The 17,994-nt window shown below is 44.4% G+C and overlaps 1 protein-coding gene across 1 annotated transcript in view; it reads left to right on the top strand.

Annotated features, from left to right (window-relative positions):
• Nucleotides 1-17,994, top strand: part of dock2 (dedicator of cytokinesis 2) — a 703,541-nt gene that overhangs the window by 484,141 nt on the left and 201,406 nt on the right. The window contains exon 29 of the mRNA XM_033029960.1: nt 12,547-12,641. Within this exon, the coding sequence (XP_032885851.1) occupies nt 12,547-12,641 (95 nt within the window). The remainder of the gene's footprint in view (nt 1-12,546; nt 12,642-17,994) is intronic.

Here is a 17,994-nt window from a genome sequence, read left to right as displayed (position 1 = left end):
TTAGAGAAACAGCGCGGAAACAGGTCCTTAGGCCATGCCAACCAGTGTTCCCCACACATTAACACTATCCTACGCACACTAGGGACAATTTACATTTTTTTATACCAAGCCAATTTATCTACAAACCTGTATGTCTTTTGAGTGTGGGAGGAAACGGAAGATTTCAAAGAAAACCCTCGCTGTCACGGGGAGAACGTACAAACTCTGTACATACAGCACCCATGGTTGGGATCAAACCTGGGTCTCTGGCACTGTAAGGCAGTAACTCTACCACTGCGCCACTGTGCCGACCCAGATTCTTGGCCATCAGTTCTCCCGAATAAATCTCTGTCTTACTTCTGATCTTCTTCGGCAGTCTCATGGGAGCGAGGATGTTGTATTTTTTCCAAGGAAGTTTCAAACACATCCTTGAATCTTTTTCTCCATCTTCCCGGCAATCACTTCCAATAGCAGAGTTTCCACACAAATTATTTTGGAAGTTTGATATTCGGCAGACAAATCCTGACTAACTTTATCTCGGGCGAAAAATGACTCAGCGGGCCAGGCAGCATCTGTGGTGATCATGGATAGGTCATATTCAGGGTCAGGATCCTTCTTCAGACTATTTGTACTGGGGGGAGAAAGCTGAAAGGGGTGGGGGCAGGACATAGTCCAACAAGTAGAGGGTGCTGGAGCCTTTAGCTGATGTAAATCCATCTAATTTCCATTTGAATTAATCAATACTTACGGATTGTGCATTAGGAACCTGTTAATGGCTGACAGCTCACTTGGAGAAATATTATGACTCAATAATATCAGCTGCATTCTCCAGTACTGCTACCCGGAACAAGACAAAATAAATTGTCACTGACATAATTATCTTGTTCTGTTAGATTCGTGGCCTAATGTACATCACCCCTCAATCTTCCCTTTCACTGTGAACATATCCAACCACCTGCGTAGCCCTACTGTTCCCTCAGCCATTTTGCTTGCTCCCTCCTGTTCTCTTTCAATTCCTGTTTTATTTGAGGCAACGGTGTTAACGATATTCTAAGTGCATCACATCAATGATTAAAAAGTGGAAAGTGTTCCATTAACATTTTCATCAATATAGGCCACTTAGGGGAATCATGGAATTGTTGTCAGGAATAAATGGACCATTCAACCCATTGGGTCTATGCTATCTCTTTGTAGAGCCTCCTGTCAGCGGTCGGTTGGTCGGTGGGGGCACTGCAAGTCGGCTGCCCTGTCAGCAGCCTGTCCGTTATTTTGACTTTTTTTTGCTGATTTTTGTCTGTCTAAGTGTTTGTTTTGGGTGTTTCTCAGTGTGTCTTGTGTGGAGGGGGTGGGGGTGGGGGGGGGGGAGAAAGGGGGAAACCGTTCTTCAGTCACCCTCGACGGAGAGGCAACTTTTTCCATGTCGCTTTTCTGCCTCTCCTCTCGCGGCCTAACAGCTTGGATTGGAAAGGCCTTTCCGGGAGTCGGGCCCGGAGTATCAGCAGCGGGCGCAGCGTGGACTTTTTCCATCGCGAAGCGGGCGAACCCTTGCCAGGGGTCTCCAGAGAGGAGTGCTCCGACCGCCGGCCCGCGGACTACGACATCGTGAAGCCGCGATCTGCGGAGCTTCTAACCGCGGGCGCGGCGTGGACTTGTCATCGCGGAGCTTGGGATCCCTCGCCGGAGAAGAGCTCCGACCTCCAGCCTATTACATCCTGTTGCCGCGGTGTGCGGAGCTTTTAGCCGCTGGCAGGGTGTGGACTTAACATCTGAAGCCTGGGATCCCTCGCCAGAGAAGAGCTCCGACCGCCAGCCTTCGGCCTATAACATCCTGAAGCCGCGGACTCCAGTAGGAACGCTGATTCGGGCACTCCAAGTCGCAGAGTGTGTTCGACCGTTCATGGCCCCGACCATGGGTGAATAATAGGACATTCTCACGGGGCGACGACGCAAGATGTAACCAGAGTGAAGTGGTCGTGGTCTAGCACGATATCACACGATATAACGGGGGGTAGATAAAGAGTTCCCACGGGTACTCGGCATTTCTGTTATTTGTGCGACTGACTTGTCCGTCTCCCGAGCTTTCCCGTTAAATCTTGAATGAACATTGTTAACTGTGAAGTGTTGTTAAATCATCACGTGGCACAAATTATGTCACTTTTTTTAGACAAGCATTACAAGTGCTTTGACACATTGACACATGTTCCATTGGCGATATTGAGACCACCTTTTTAAGAATGGATGTTTTACAGAGAAGTGTAAACATACTAGAAGCGATCATTCCCTTCACATACAGAGAAAGTTATATGGCATCACTAAAATCAATATGCATTCCGAGTATTAAATATAATCGTTTAATCTCAATGTTAAACGATTACAGATCATAGAAATGTAGTGAGTCCAACGCGATTGTAAACGGCTTATACAGTCCAAATGGGAAAAGCCGGTTTGTGCCAAGTGTATCTCAGTGAGCCGCATACAGAAAACCACTGAAATCTCGAATTCACGAGTTCAGAATTTATAAACAAAGTACTTAGAGAATCATAGGAACAGAAAATAGGTCACATAATTTATATAATAAGTAACCACCATTCCAAAATCAAATAGTATCGAATCAAATGAGTTCAAAAGAGATGGACAAAGCTTGAAAATAATCAGAGGAAATTCCCTGAAACACTCAAATACATCAGTACCGGCAGTTGGTTCACTAACTGTAGATCTATGCGTTGACAGAGGAAAGTTCTACAAAAGAAAACGAGCTACTTTCTGGGGAATTCCTCCATCTTGGAAGGTCTTTGAAGAGTTTTTCCCACAATTAAACCAGCTTGTGCCAAATTACATTGGTATAACTCGTCAGACAAATTGTGGCAGCTGCGAACCCTCACAGTTTACATAAAGATAATAGCATCGATATTCGCCAAGGCAGCAACTTTGTTTATCTAAATGCCACTTTTAGTCTCCCGTTGATTTAATGAGTATTAGAAAAAAATAGGACAAAATCACAGGTACATATTCTCTAAACGCTGGTGGCAATTCTACCGAAACTTACCAGACGTTGGAAATAAATACTTCATTTAAAAAGACCTCTTGAAGGCTGCAGATTGCTGGTGAGACACTTTTGGAATGCTCTTTTATATATAAACAGCCTGGAAGCTCTGTAGAGATCGTGTGGGCAGTGAACGACCAGCATGTTCATTCCAGATTACTCACCTTCTGTCCCCTCTGTCCAGCTTCCGGGTTCACCGTTCGCAGGAGTTCCCACGGTAAACGCAAGAGTTATTACGGATATCGCACTGGCCACTACGTGCATATAATGTTTCAATGTTCAACCACAAGTGTACAAGTCACTCTTGGAGAAATTCAAGCTTGCTTGAATTTTCTCCCGAGTCAACAAGTTACACGAGTACCTGCCGTTAGCTCCACGGTGGTCCATGAATGCCGTACGGTTATCGTACGAGGTTCCCACGATGTTCAACTCTGGTTACCTCTTGCGTCAAGTCGCCCCGTGAGAAAGGCCTATAAGGGAGGACTGGCTGAACTTTGTACCTTCCACCACAGTGAAGAATGCTGTGGTGGATGTTTTAGTTAAATCTTATTGCGTATTTTGTGTTCTTTTTAAGTGTATCGCTGCTGGTGATACACTTAAATGATTTCTGCCATTTTACCAGTCGTGAATGTGACTCTCCCTCTATCAGGGAATGGATCTCCAGATCCTAACTACTCCAGGTAAAACGCTTAATTTCTATTATTGTTTTTTGCATCTTTTTCCATGTATTTTTTCTCTCTGCACCACTGCGGTCCACAAACAACCCAATGATGACAACATCTTCTCTCTACTTAAACTTATCATGATCTTGTACACACCTATTAAATCTTCTTTTAAACTATTGTATCTTAAGATAAAAATTCTAGCTTCCCCATTCTACGAGTTGAAGTCTCTTATCCAGAATTATTCCTGTAGTTCTGCACCTTCTCCAGGACCACATATTTTACAAAGCCTATTGATCAATAAGGGAGAGGGAGTAGTGGGGGAGAGGGTGTTGTGGGGGAGGAGGGGTGTGGGGGAAGTGGGGGGGGTGTGGGGTGGGGGAAGGGGGGTGGGGGAAGTGGGGGGGGGGGGTGGGGGAGGGGGGAGATGGGGGAAGTGGGTTGTGGGGAGCAGAGGGGGAAGGGGGGTGTGGGGAGGGGTGGTGGTCGCAGCAGACGCAGCTCGCACCTTCAGCTTTCGGCCACACGCACCAGATCCCCCTCCCACTCCGGCTTCACTCAGAGGCTTCCGGTTCAACTCAGTAACTTCCGGCTCATCGTGCTGATCACCGCAGAAGCAGCCCACAAGCTGCTCTCTGCCCGCACGCTGCTCAACACACTCCGCTCCTTCAGCTTTTTATTCTCCTCGCCGCCGTGATTGACAGCGGGTGCCGGAAGGGGCGTATTTTATGATTTTTAAACCTTCATAACTTTTGTACTATATCACCGATTGGAACAAACCCTATTTCACTTGCAGCAGAGGAGAATGGTGAGTAAGGTGGCAAAAAATCGGAGCACTATGGGGGATTGTTTTTGCGCAAATTTGAAAACAACGCAAAACGGAAGAGGACAAGATGAAAGTTTGGATGGATGGATTGATGGATGGATGGATGGATGGATAGATGGATGGATAGATGGATGGGTGGATGGGTGGATAGATGGGTGGATTGGTGGGCGGATAGATGGATGGATAGATAGATGGATAGCGAGATGGATAGGTAGGTAGGTGGGTAGGTAGGCAGGTAGGTAGGTAGACAGACAGACAGACAGACAGACAGACAGACAGACAGACAGACAGACAGACAGACAGACAGACAGACAGACAGACAGACAGACAGAGCGAGCGAGCACTGGCAGAACTCAGTGGGCCAAGCAACATCTTTGGAGGGAATGGAAAGTTGATGTTTCAGGTCCGGACTCATCTTCTGACCTATCCCAATCCAAAATGTCATCTCCCCATTCTCTCCACGGATGCTGCCTGTCCTGCTGAGTACCTTCAACACTTAGTTTTTTTGCTCAAGATTCCAGCATCTGCCGTCTCAGTGTCTCCATTCCCTGCTATACTGGTTTTATACATCTGTGTATCAATCACAGGATTCCTTATGCTTGCCTAACCTCTCTGAATGTGGCTGTGAACTACAAGGTTGCATGCACCACTAATGTCAGATCTGACTCTCGCACAACCTTTATCATTGTCTCATTGTGTTGGGATATTCTTGCTGCTCAAGTGTATTACCTCACACTCTTCTTAGTTTCATTTTTACTTATCATTTGTCTGCCCTTTCAGCTGATAGTCAATGAAAGACACAGTATGTAAACAGGCTCTTCGGCCCACCAACAATCAACTACCCATTTACACTTATCCTACATTCATCCCATTTAAAAAACATATTCCTACATTCCCCTCAGGTTTCCCTAGATTTTACCACTCACCTACACACTGGGGACAATTTACAATGGCCAATTAATCTACCAACCTGCACATTTCTGGGATGAGGGGAGAGCACACAGTGGAAGGTGCCCATCCACGTAAGATTACACCTACGTTGAGGATTAAACCTGGGCCTCTGCAGCTGTGAGGCAGTAGCTATCCTCCACATGTTTAAATTACTTTCAAGATTTATGTTATCCGCAAATTTAAAAATATTATTCACTTACCATTTGCCAAGTCATTAATATATATTAAAAAAAATAACACTGACACACCTCGTCTCTATCTCTGAACATTACCATCTACTATCTTTCAGTCTGAGAAACAAGCATTTAGCAGTCCTGGATAACTGGAAATCAAAACGTTTAGATGTTGGAAACCTGAAATAAAACTGGACATGCTGGAAGCACTCAGCAAGTCAGCCAGCATCTGTGGGGAGTGGAACATAGTTAACATTTCGGCTTGGAGACCCTTCATCAAAACAAGAGATTCAAGAGAGTTTATTGTCATGTGTCCCAGATAGGACAATGAAATTCTTGCTTTCTTCACAACAGAATATAGAAGGCATGAATACAGAACAGATCAGTGTATCCATATACTATTGTATAAATATATACACACATGAATAAATAAAACAGATAAAGTGCAAATAAACAGATAATGGGCTATTAATATTCAGAGTTTTGTTTGAGTTGGGTTCAATAGCCTGATGGCTGAGGGGAAGTAGCTGTTTCTGAACCTGGACGTTGCAGTCTTCAGGCTCCTGTACCTTCTACCTGAAGGTAGAGGGGAGATGAGTGTGTGGCCAGGATGGTGTGGGTCCTTGATGATGTTGGCAGCCTTTTTGAGGCAGCGACTGCGATAGATCCCCTCGATGGTAGGGAGGTCAGAGCCGATGATGGACTGGTCAGTGTTTACTACTTTTGTAGTCTTTTCCGCTCCTGGGCGCTCAAGTTGCCGAACCAAGCCAACCGGTCAGCATGCTCTCTACTGTGTACCTGTAGAAGGAAAGAGAGAAAACAAATTTGTTTTAAGTTGTAGAAGGAGTGAGGGAGGAATAGACACGATGGGTGATAGGGAATATCACTGATGGGGTGAATCTATAGTGGTCTCGGAGAGGGGTATTTTGGTTAATGGGAGCAGGAAAGGGAGAGAAAATGAACAAAAACAATGAAATAAGTTAAAGTGTGACAATACTAACAAAACAATGTGAAAAGGTGTGGATTGCAGGGCTGTGGGACTTGCACAGCAGATCAGGATGCCCTAACGGAGAGAGAAACATTAGCCAATGTCACAAATGGATGAGTTAGAATAGGAATGGTCAGTTCTGATGCTGAGAAAGTGAGTTTCCAAGGTCATAAAATTTGATGTTGAGTTCAGAAAGACGACGTACTGCAAACCCACACATAAGATGAGTCAAACTTACACGGAGTTTCATTATAACAGTGCACGAGGCTACAGATCAGGAATGGGCTGGAGACGTTAAATAGTTGACAACTAGGTGCTCTGACTTGCCCCGGTGGACTGAATGCAGATGCTCCATAAAGAGATCGCCCAACCTCCAATTAGAAGGAACTACATTATGAAGATGTAAATTAGAACAATAAACAGTACCGCATGGGAATATATCCTTTGACCAACAATGTCTGTGCTAAAAATGATACCATGTTTAGCTGCCTGCATGTGAGCAATTTCCTTAATTCGCTGCATAGCCACATGCTTATCAAAAAGTCTCTTGAACATCACTTTTCTGTGTGCTTCCACCATCATCCCTGGCAGCTTGGGATGTGGTGGAAGCCACATCATGTACAAAATTTGCCCCGTACATCTCCTTTAAAGTTCCCCCTCTGGCCTTAAGTTATGCCCTCTGGTTTTGACATTTCCACCCTGGGAAAGTTCTGACTGTTCACCCTCTATTTTCCTCATAATTTTCTATCCTTTCAACATGTTCTCTACTCAACCACCAATATGCTCCAGAGGAAACAATCCAAGTTGGTCCAACTTATCCTTGTCGTCAGACACAAAATGCTGGAATAACTCAGCGGGACAGGCAGCATCACTGGAGAGAAGGTGACTCTTCGGGTCGAGAACCTTCTTCTTGTAAGCTAATAGCTTTTATTTCAGGCAGCATTCTGGTAAACCTTTTTTGCACCTTTTCCAAAGCCTCCACATAATTTTATCTGTGTGAAACCAGAATTGCACACAGTTACGATCTCACCAAAGGTTTATAAAGCTGCATCATGACCTTTTATTTTTTTTTAGTTCAGGCCCTTCGGCCCACCGAGTCTGCACTGACCAGCGATCCCCGCACATTAACACTATCCTATACACACTAGGGACAAATTACATTATGCCAAGCCAATTAATTTACAAATCTGTACGTCTTTGGAATGTGTGAGGAAAACAAAGATCTCGGAGTAAAGCCACACGGTCTCGGGGAGAACGTACGTATTCCGTACAGACAGAACCTGTGGTTTGGATCGAGCCCGGGCCTACTGCCGCTAAAATGCAGCAACTCTACCGCTGCGCCACCGTGCCGCCCTTATACACAATGCCTCGACAAACAAAGGCAAGCACATCAAAGAAGGCAGGTCCACAAAATTGCTGGAGAAACTCAGCGGGTGCAGCAGCATCTATGGAGCGAAGGAAATAGGCGACGTTTCACATCCTTATGGTCCTAATAGGAGGCAGGGCTTGTCAGGAAAAGGGTCTCCACCCAAAACGTCACCTATTCCTTTTCTCCAGAGATGCTGTCTTTGAATCGCTGAGTTACTCCAGCTCTTTGTGTCTATCTTCAGGAGAAATTGGCCTGTGATTTTATGTACAGGTAATCTACAGGTAATCAAAGTCCGAAACGTCGCCTATTTCCTTCGCTCCATAGATGCTGCTGCACCCACTGAGTTTCTCCAGCAATTTTGTGTACCTTCGATATTCCAGCATCTGCAGTTCCTTTTTGAACACATCAAAGAAGGCAACCTTCTTTACCACTCTATCTACTTGTGTTGCCACACTCAGGAAGCTATGGACTTGGAACCACAGATCCCAATGTTGGATACAATTCAGCAGATGAGATGGATCCCTTCTTCTCTGTAAGGACTATTTGTGTCCCTGGCTGATGGAAAGAAAAGAGGTGAAAACATAGATGTTGCATCTCCAGGCTTTTCAGAATCAGTTGTCCATTCTGGTCCAACATGGGAAGAGATGTCTTCACCAAGAGGCGGACCACTCTTTGGAACTGTCTAGCTAAGAGGGTTCTCTATCCAAGAAGGATCAAGAAAGGAATTGTTAGATTTTTTAATATTATTAGAATCGAGAAATATGGAATTAGGCTAGAAAGTGGTGCTGAGATAAAGCTGCCTGAGTGCCAGAGAAGGTAGGAAGGGATGAATGGCCTCCGCTTCCTTGCCTTCTTGTGTTACATTCTTCTGCACATTAAATCCAACCATGGCAGATCCACGGTAGTTCAATTCAATTTGAAGTCCTGAGGGAAATGTTTTACTTTTGAATCTGTAAACATCAATATTTTTTGTATTATTCTTGAATATTTAATAGAAGAATAAGTTTTAGTTTTGCGCATGAAAGGTTATACGAATAAAAGATGAAAGCAAAGCAAAAATATTGGCCTAAAAACCGCAAAGTCGAAATAAAATCAATTTAAAAAGGGAAGGTGGGTGCTTAAATATGGGAATATATATCTTGGGAGAGACATCCTTATGGTCCTAATAGGAGGCAGGGCTTGTCAGGAAAAGGGTCTCCACCCAAAACGTCACCTATTCCTTTTCTCCAGAGATGCTGTCTTTGAATCGCTGAGTTACTCCAGCTCTTTGTGTCTATTTTCAGGAGAAATTGGCCTGTGATTTTATGTACAGGTAATCTACAGGTTATGAGCTCCCCACATATGGACAGCTCGTACATACAAATGAGCATTTTGAGAGACCAACGGGATGGTTGTAGCAGGGCTGCAGGCATCGTCTGCCATGTGTGAACTAGGTTCACTGCAATAGCTCAAGGGCTGAAGTTAAATGCCCTGGTTCAACTACACATTGCCTTTGGTTGGTCTATGTTTTTATTTATATATATTACCTGCCAGCCCCACAGTTTACAATCAGTTCACTCGAACGGAACCCTGTTATAACATGGAGAGGATCAATACTGCCACCAATGTCATTTCACCTCAACAGAGAAACACAGTGGAACAAAAATGAAGATAGATCCAAAAAGCCGGAGTAACTTAGCGGGACAGGCAGCATCTCCGGGTGACGTTTCGGGTTGAGACCCTTCTTCCGACGAGCGTGGTAGTGCCGTGCGTGGTTTGCACATTCTCCCTGTAATTGTGCGAGTTTCCCCCAATGGCCCAAAGACAAAAGAATGAGGAGTATAATTGGCCATTGTGAATGAGTGGTAGGATCTGGGGGAGCAAATGGGGAGAGAATACAATGAGGTGTCTCGACCTGAAACGTCACCCGTTCCTTCTCTCCAGAGATGCTGCCGGTCCCGCTGAGTTCCTCCAGCATTTTGTGTCTATATTCGGTCTATACCAGCAACTGCAGTTCCTTCCTACATGGAACAAAAATGAACCCATTCTAGAAGAATATTATGCCTCCATAGTGTTTATAACATCATGAAACATCCAAAGGCGTTTCACAAAAGAATAAGAAGAGAAAATGTCACATTGGGGAAGAGGGAAAGGGATAGAAAATCGAAGCCTGCTCAAAAGAGGCAGAAATGAAGGTGCTATTTGACCATGATGAGATTCCCATTGTTTAAATTGACACTCAGCTTCTTACTCTGCCATCAGGGTAGGATGGCAGTGCTAGGGTGGACCAGCCTCTTAGTTTCCAAACAAGACTTTTATTAAAAGACCATAAGACAGAAGCAGAAGTTAGACATTCGGCCCATCTGGTCTAGTCCGCCATTCGATCATGGCTGATCTATTTTTCCCTTTCAACCCCATTCTCCTGCCTTCTCTCTGTAATTTTGACATGCCTATGAGTCAAAAACCTTTCAATCTCTGATTTAAAAATACCCAATGTCTTGGCTTCCACTGCCGTCTGTACTCCATACTTGTCATATTTCAAAACTTGTCTCCATGCCTTTATGCCTGGGGAAAACATTCAACATTCACAAGGAACTACAAAATGAATCTACTCCAAACTTTTGAGAAAGGCATCATCCATAGGAGGACTGAATATTGTTCTCTTGGTTAGACTCAGAGTATGGATAATATATCAGGGCTTCAGGCATCTTATATGCAGGGGAGGCAATAATAATGTTTAATAGAACATATTCTATTTTCAGATCCAATATTTTCTTTTGGGAGTGTGCATGAGTTAAAATTGAGGAGGGTTTTGCAGGATTCAGTTGATGCTTTCTGCAGTTGAATAACTTGCTGGGCACAAGAGGAAATAATGTTGCTTTGATGCCTGAGATGTAAGCTACAGAAAGCATTTTATCGGGATGCATCATAGCTTGGTTTGGGAACAGCTCCATCCAGGACTGTAAGGAAATGCAGCAAATTGTGGATGCAGCCCAGACCATCACACAAACCAACCTCCCTTCTATTGGCTTGGCAAGGCCAGCAGCATAATCAAGGATGAGTCGCACCCGGGTCACTCCCTCTTCACCCCTCTCCCATCAGGCAAAAGATATAGAAGTGTGAAAGCGCACACCATCAGATTAAGGAACAGTTTCTTCCCAGCTGTTATCAGGGAACTGAATCAACCTACCACAATCAGAGAGCAGTGCTGAATAATATAATAATATAATAATAATAATAATATATCTTTTATTGTCATTGCACGTCAGTGCAACGAGATTTAGTGTGCAGCTCCACTGATGTACAAGAAAGGTAAATAAATACAATACATAAATAGGCAAGCTGAATTGATTGACGTGACCATCTGAGGGAGACTGTCCAAAGGGAGTGGGTGGGGGGGGGCACTCATTTGGGCCGGTTCAGAGCCGCTATAGCTCTTGGGATAAAACTGTTCCTGATTCTAGAGGTTCGGGCGTAGAAGGCCTTGTAACGTCTGCCGGAGGGAAGTAGTTGAAACAGACCGTGGCAGGGGGGTGATGAGTCCTTATGGATGCTGAGGGCCTTCCTGAGGCACCGCGTGTGGTAGATGCCCTCCAAGGCTGGTAGCTCTGTCCCGATGATCCGCTGCGCTCTGTTGAACTACTATCTACCTCTGTGATGCCCCTCGGACTATCCTTGATCAGACTATGCTGGCTTTACCTTGCACTAAACATTATTCCCTTATGTATCTATGCACTGTAAATGGATCGATTGTAATCATGTATTGTCTTTCTGCTCACCAGTTAGCTCACAGCAAAAAGCTTTTACTGTAGCGACACGTGACAATAAACTAAACTAAACTGAACTACATTCCCTTAGCTCTTCCAGCATGAGCCAACTTGTGTCAACGCTGGACCTCATCAAGTGGTAAATGTGCTGTAAAGGAGAGTGACAGCTGTCCCTTGAACTAGTTTCAAACATCTCAGGGAGTCCAAAGGGCCTATTTTTATGTGACTGCCAGTGACTGTCATCGCCAAAAAGCCGGCGACTGGACCCCCCTTCGACATAAAATTTGAAATAGAATCATTCCTTTACAACAAAAGAAAAACAAAGTCAGCACCGGCGACAACCTACATCACGTAGCGACAACCTACGACAACTCTCCCAATTATGTTAGCCCTCGGGCTGTCTCCTCCCATCCCCCAGCCCTCGGGCTCCTCCTCCTCCTTTTTCCTTCCTTCTCCCCGCCACCCCCTATCAGGAGGCGCTACAGGTCTCTCCGTTGCCGGACCAGCAGGTCCAGGAACAGCTTCTTCCCTGCAGCTGTTACACTACTCAACACTGTACCTCGGTGATTGCCAATCACCCCCCCCCCCGGACACTCCTCCAACCAGGAAAAATATACTATGACTGTATGCACGTAAATAGTTTTATTTATTGGTCATATTTATGTCGCTCTTCTAGGGAGATGCAAACTGCATTTCGTTGTCTCTGTACTGTACACTGCACAATGACAATAAAGTTGAATCTGAATCTGAATCTGAATCTGAGTCACTGATTTTGTCACTTGTTCCTAACCAATGGATTTTCCCCTTAGGATTTCTTCATGGAAACCTTCATCTTGTTCATGGCTTTGATAAAAAAGAGTGTCTACCCTGCTGACTGGATGGCTATGAGTATGGTGCAAAACAGGTAGGAACTGTTCTATTGCCCCTTTCTTTTATGTCAGCTGTGTGTTACTTGGTGAATTCTCCTTGTCTCTGAGCTATAATACTTAAAGGTTCACGTCTCAGTTCAGATACCCCAGCACATAGTCCAATCTTCCCTGTCAACAAAATACCAGAGGGAGTGCTCATGTGGTTCCTTTCGAATGGAATGTTTAGTTTAGTTTCGAGATGCAGCGCGGAAACAGGCCCTTTGGCCCACCGAGTCCATGCCGACCAGCGATCCCCGCACACGAACACTATCCTACACAAACTACGGACCATTTACAATTGTACCGAAGCCAATTAACCAACAAATCTGCACGTCTTTGGGGTGTGGGATGAAACCGAAGCACCCGGAGAAAACCCACGCAGTCACAGGAAGAACGTACAAACTCCGTACTGGTCAGGATTTGGATCCTGAGTCTCTGGTGCTGTAAAGTACCAACTCTACCGCTGCTCCACAGTGCCATGCCTCACTGTGTCATACAGAGAGGTCTGATCTGACACATCAAGTGAATGTTAATAAACCTGCAACATTATTTGAAGATGCAGTATTTTAGGTATTAATTTCTGTGGGGAATTCTGAGGTTGTGAAAGGGTGCTTTAATTCAGCTCCCTCTTTGTCCACATATAGACTTTAACACTATGTATTGCTCTAGGTCATGGTAAGATACAGCAAAAACAATGGAAATAACATAGTTGGAGCTTCTTTTAGCTTGGGAATCAGACAGAAGTGCCTGCACACTGTTATCAGCACAAAAAAAGCCTAATTTCACTTCATGCCTGAGATATTTCTCTTGTCGAGGCACCACTCTGTGATGTGTCAATAATGTTACTTCTCTTCAATGCGAACGGTTAAGCAATAATTGATCTCAACTTTAAATAATTAACCAAAGACTTTAAGTGCAAGTGTAGAGAAATACTGGGTCATGGGAGGACAGAAATCAGCTTCACTCAGAAGGAATTTTGAAAGCAGTTTTCAAAAGCTTGGAGTTCTCTCAGGAAATACACAAAGCGCATTACTGTTCAGTGCTTAGTTTAGTTTAGTTTTTCATTGTCATGTGTACTCAGGAATAGCGAAAAGCTTTCTGTTATGTGCTATCCAGTCAATGAAAAGACTATTCATGATTTCAATCAAGCCATCCACAGTGGGCAGATAAAGGGCACACCGTGTAATGCAAGATAGAGTCTGATTAATGATAGATGGTTTGAAGGTCTTCACTGAGGTAGATGGGAGGTCAGTGCCGTCCTCTAGTTGTGAAAGAATGGTTCAGTATCCTAATAACAGCTGGGCAGAAACTGTTCCAGAATCTGGAGGTTTGAATTTTCAAACTTTTGTACCTCTTGCCTGATAGGGGAGGGGAGAAGTGGGAGTGACTGGGGTGAGAGTATGCTGCTGGCCTTGCTGATGCAGCGTGAAGTGTAGATGGTGTTAATGGAAGGAAGGTGAGTTGGCGTGATGGTCGGTGCTAGGCCCACAACTCTCTGCAATTTCTTGCGGCCTTCAATGGGGCTGTTCCCAAACCATGCTGTGATGCATCCCGATAAAATGCTTTCTGCGGCGCATCTGTAGAAGTTGGTGAGGGTTGTTGAGGACATGCCAAACTTTCTTGTGTAAGGACTTGCAGAGGATACTCAAGGAACCATGTCATCCTTGACAATTATGCATGAGGTAACCATATCCTCAAGTCTGTGAAAAATCAGCCCGGGAGAAAGAAAGCTCATCTCCATACATCATTAATTCCAAGGGAAAAGTTGTTCCAGACATGTGAGAAAGTCAAAAGCGTAGAAGGAAAAAGATTAATGGAAGAGAGACACAATAGTCTGCAGATGCTGAAAGCTCGAGCAAAAAACAAACTGCTGGAGGAATTTAGCAGGCCAGGCAGCAACTATGGAGGGAAATGGACAGATGATTATTTTGGGTTGGGACCGCTCCTCAGACAAAGGAGAGTGTAGTTATATGTGAAATTACCCAAATAAAAGATAGGAAGCATGCGTTCATGAGCAAAAGGAACTCGTAAAGTACATGTTTATTTGACCGTGGAGATGGAGTTGTGGGCCACAATTGGCTGGACAATGCTCCTGTGTAAACGTGATACACATGACTTCAAGGATTGTTCAGATATAAGCCCTATACCTCTGCGTGCATGATATATTTTGCATGGCTCTTGGCGGCTTTTGGCAAATCCATCCAAAATCAATCTTCAATACCTTCCCAATGATGAATTTGCCTACCTGTAAACTGACAGTTTCAAAAAATGATTTTTTAAAATTTGAAATAAATTATCTCCACCCATCCTGTGTGCTGGCCATACGCTGGAGGTTTGTTTCAAAAAGACAAAACTGGTGAAGCTAAAAATGAATATGATGCTCATCACACATAATATGATCCCATAAATGATGAGATTTCCATTGTTTAAATTAACAATTAGTTTTTTACTCTGCCATCAGTTAGGAGGGCAGAGCTAGTGTGGACCGGCCTCTTAGTTTCCGAACAAGGCTTTTATTAGAAGACCATAAAACCATAAGACATAGGAGCAGAAGTAAGCCATTCTGCGCATTGAGTCTACTCCGCCTTTCGATCATGGCAGATCTTTTATTCCCTTTCAACCTCTTTCTCCTGCCTTCTCTCTGTAACCTTTGAAGGCCTTGCTAATCAAAAACCTATCAATCTCCACTTTAAAATACCCAATATCTTGGCTTCCACTGCTGACTGTGGTTCCGTACTTGTATTTCGTATGTGTCTCCATGCCTACATGCCTGGGGAAACATTAAATATTTAAAAGAGTCCTAGAAGAAACTATAATATGAATCTGCTCCAAACTTTTGAGGAAGGCATCATCCATAGGGGGACTGAATACTGTTCTCCTGGTTAGACTCAGAGTATGGATAATATAACAGGGCTTCAGGCATGTTGTACGCAGGGGAGGCAACAAAAATGTGTAGAAAGGAACTGCAGATGCTGGTTATACACCAAAGATAGACACTAAATGCTGGAGTAGCTCAGCGGGACAGGCAGCATCTTTGGAGAGAAGGAATGGGTGACGGTTCAGGTCGAGACCCTTCTTCAGACTGACAGTCAGTGAGCGGGAGTAGAGATATGGAAGGGTAAGGTGTGAAAATGACAGATCGAAGCAGATGAAGTTAAGTAAATATAGAATAGTTGATTGTTAGTTGAGGAGAAGATGGCAGGGAGGCATGCAATCAGTAAAATTAATCAGAAGGCCAACGAAGCTAGTCAGAGAATTGGGGAGGGATGGAGAGAGAGGGAAAGCAAGGGTAATTTGAAGTTAGAGAAATCGACTTTTATACCGTTGGGTTGTAAGCTGCCCAAGCGAAATATGAGGGGCTGTTCCTCCAATTTGTGTGGAGACGGCCCAGGAAAGAAATTGGGAATGGGACGGGTATTTAAAGTCTGAAGAAGGGTTTCAGCCCGAAACGCTGCCTATTTCTTTCGCTCCATGGATGCTGCCTCACCCGCTGAGTTTCTCCAGCACTTTTGTCTACAAGGGTATTTAAAGTGTTTAGCAAGCGGGGAGATCACGTAGGCCTAGGGTGGAGTCCATAATGCCCCATTGTTGGCTGGGGAAGTGATAACAAGAGGGATGCAGGGATGTGAACAGTGGAACTGGTAGGATGACTAGGATGGGGGCGTAGAACAGGGAATGCTAGGGTTATTTGAAAGTAGATAAATCAATGTTCATACCACTGGTTTGTAAGCTGCCCAATCAAAATATGTTGTTCCTCCAATATGAGTGTGGCCTGACTCTGAAAGTGGAGGAGGCCCAGGACAGGTATGGAAAGTGTGGAAACTTTCATCAGAACTGAGAGAGAGGGAAATATATATGAGTTTTCAGTAAGAGAGGAGGTGGGGAACTAATGCTAGCACAAAGGGAACATCGCTAATAGGCTGTCAAAATGGCACATTTGAGAGCACCTTAAGCTTCCATGTCTGGGACATGCCCAGCAAACAAGGAAGAACAAGTAAAATAGGAAAATTAAGGCACAATGATGACCGGCAGAAATGGCTTGTTCTGGTACAGCCAGAAGATAGAGTGAGATCTGGAAGTTGGAGAATTTGACATTGAACCCAATAGATTTTATGGTACACAGGCAGAAGATAAAGACGTATAAATGCTGGGGTAACTCAGCGGGACAGGCAGCATCTCTGGAGAGAAGGAGTGGGTGACCTTTCGGGTCGAGACTGAGTTACTCTAACATTTTGTGTCTATCTTCGGTTTGAACCAGCAACTGCAGTTCCTTCCTACATAACAGGAGATAAGGTCTTGCTCCTCAAACCTGCATTGGATAGAAGTCAGAAACAATGATTTTCTATTTAGATATTTGCTTCCTCAAACCCTTTACAACAAATGGACTGGTTTAGAGATACAGCGTGGAAACAGGCCCTTCGGCCCACCAAGTCCATACCGACCAGTGATCACCCATACATTGGATCTATCCTACACACTTGGGTCAATTCACAGAGCCTTATTAACCTACAAACCTGTGTTCAAAAGGGGACTGCAGATGCTGGAATATCGAAGGTACACAAAATTGCTGGGGAAACTCAGCGGGTGCAGCAGCATCTATGGAGCGAAGGAAATAGGCGACGTTTCGGGCCGAAACCCTTCTTCAGACCTACAAACCTACAAACCTACAAACCTGCATGTCTTTGGAATGTGGGAGGAAACCAGAGCACCCAGAGACAACCCACGTAGTCACAGAGAGAACGTTCAAACTCCGTACAGACAGCACCCGTAGTCAGGATCGAACCCGAGACTCTGGCGCTATAAGGCAGCAACTCTACCGCTGCACCACTATGCCACCCTTCTGCACCACTGTGCTGCCCCATATACTTATGCTGTTGACTTTATATTATTATGGTGACAATTCTAGCCATTAATATGTGCACAATGTTGGTCTTCAAATAGGCAAATGGATGAATGACGAGAAATATTGGTTTGGTCTCACAGCCCATTTACTAACAGGCAATCCGTGTATCAACAGATTCAATGGGGCAGCAATGGGGACTGTCATCCTATTGAGTTTTAAACCTAGTTTAGTCATGGATTGGCTCAGACTTACGCACTGCTTTTATCTGTCCATGTCTCATGCTTTCTCAGCAACATATCTTTAAATCACTGTTTTCTTGAAAGCAAAATGGAGCAATCTTGCTATGTATTATACATCAACAATGTTTCATTAATTATTGACAACCTGCTTTGCCTTGCATATAAAATGAGTCATTATCTGATGAAGGAGGTTTCCCCATGGTGTTGAAGTGGAAGCAGTGCTGAGGTGGGATATTGTCTCCACATGATGCTTTGACCAAGCAGGCA

This window comes from Amblyraja radiata, chromosome 11 (assembly GCF_010909765.2).
Source record: "Amblyraja radiata isolate CabotCenter1 chromosome 11, sAmbRad1.1.pri, whole genome shotgun sequence".
Taxonomy (NCBI): Eukaryota; Metazoa; Chordata; class Chondrichthyes; order Rajiformes; family Rajidae; genus Amblyraja; species Amblyraja radiata.
The sequence above is the reverse complement of the archived record's forward strand: the minus strand, read 5'-3'. Positions and strand labels throughout refer to the sequence as shown.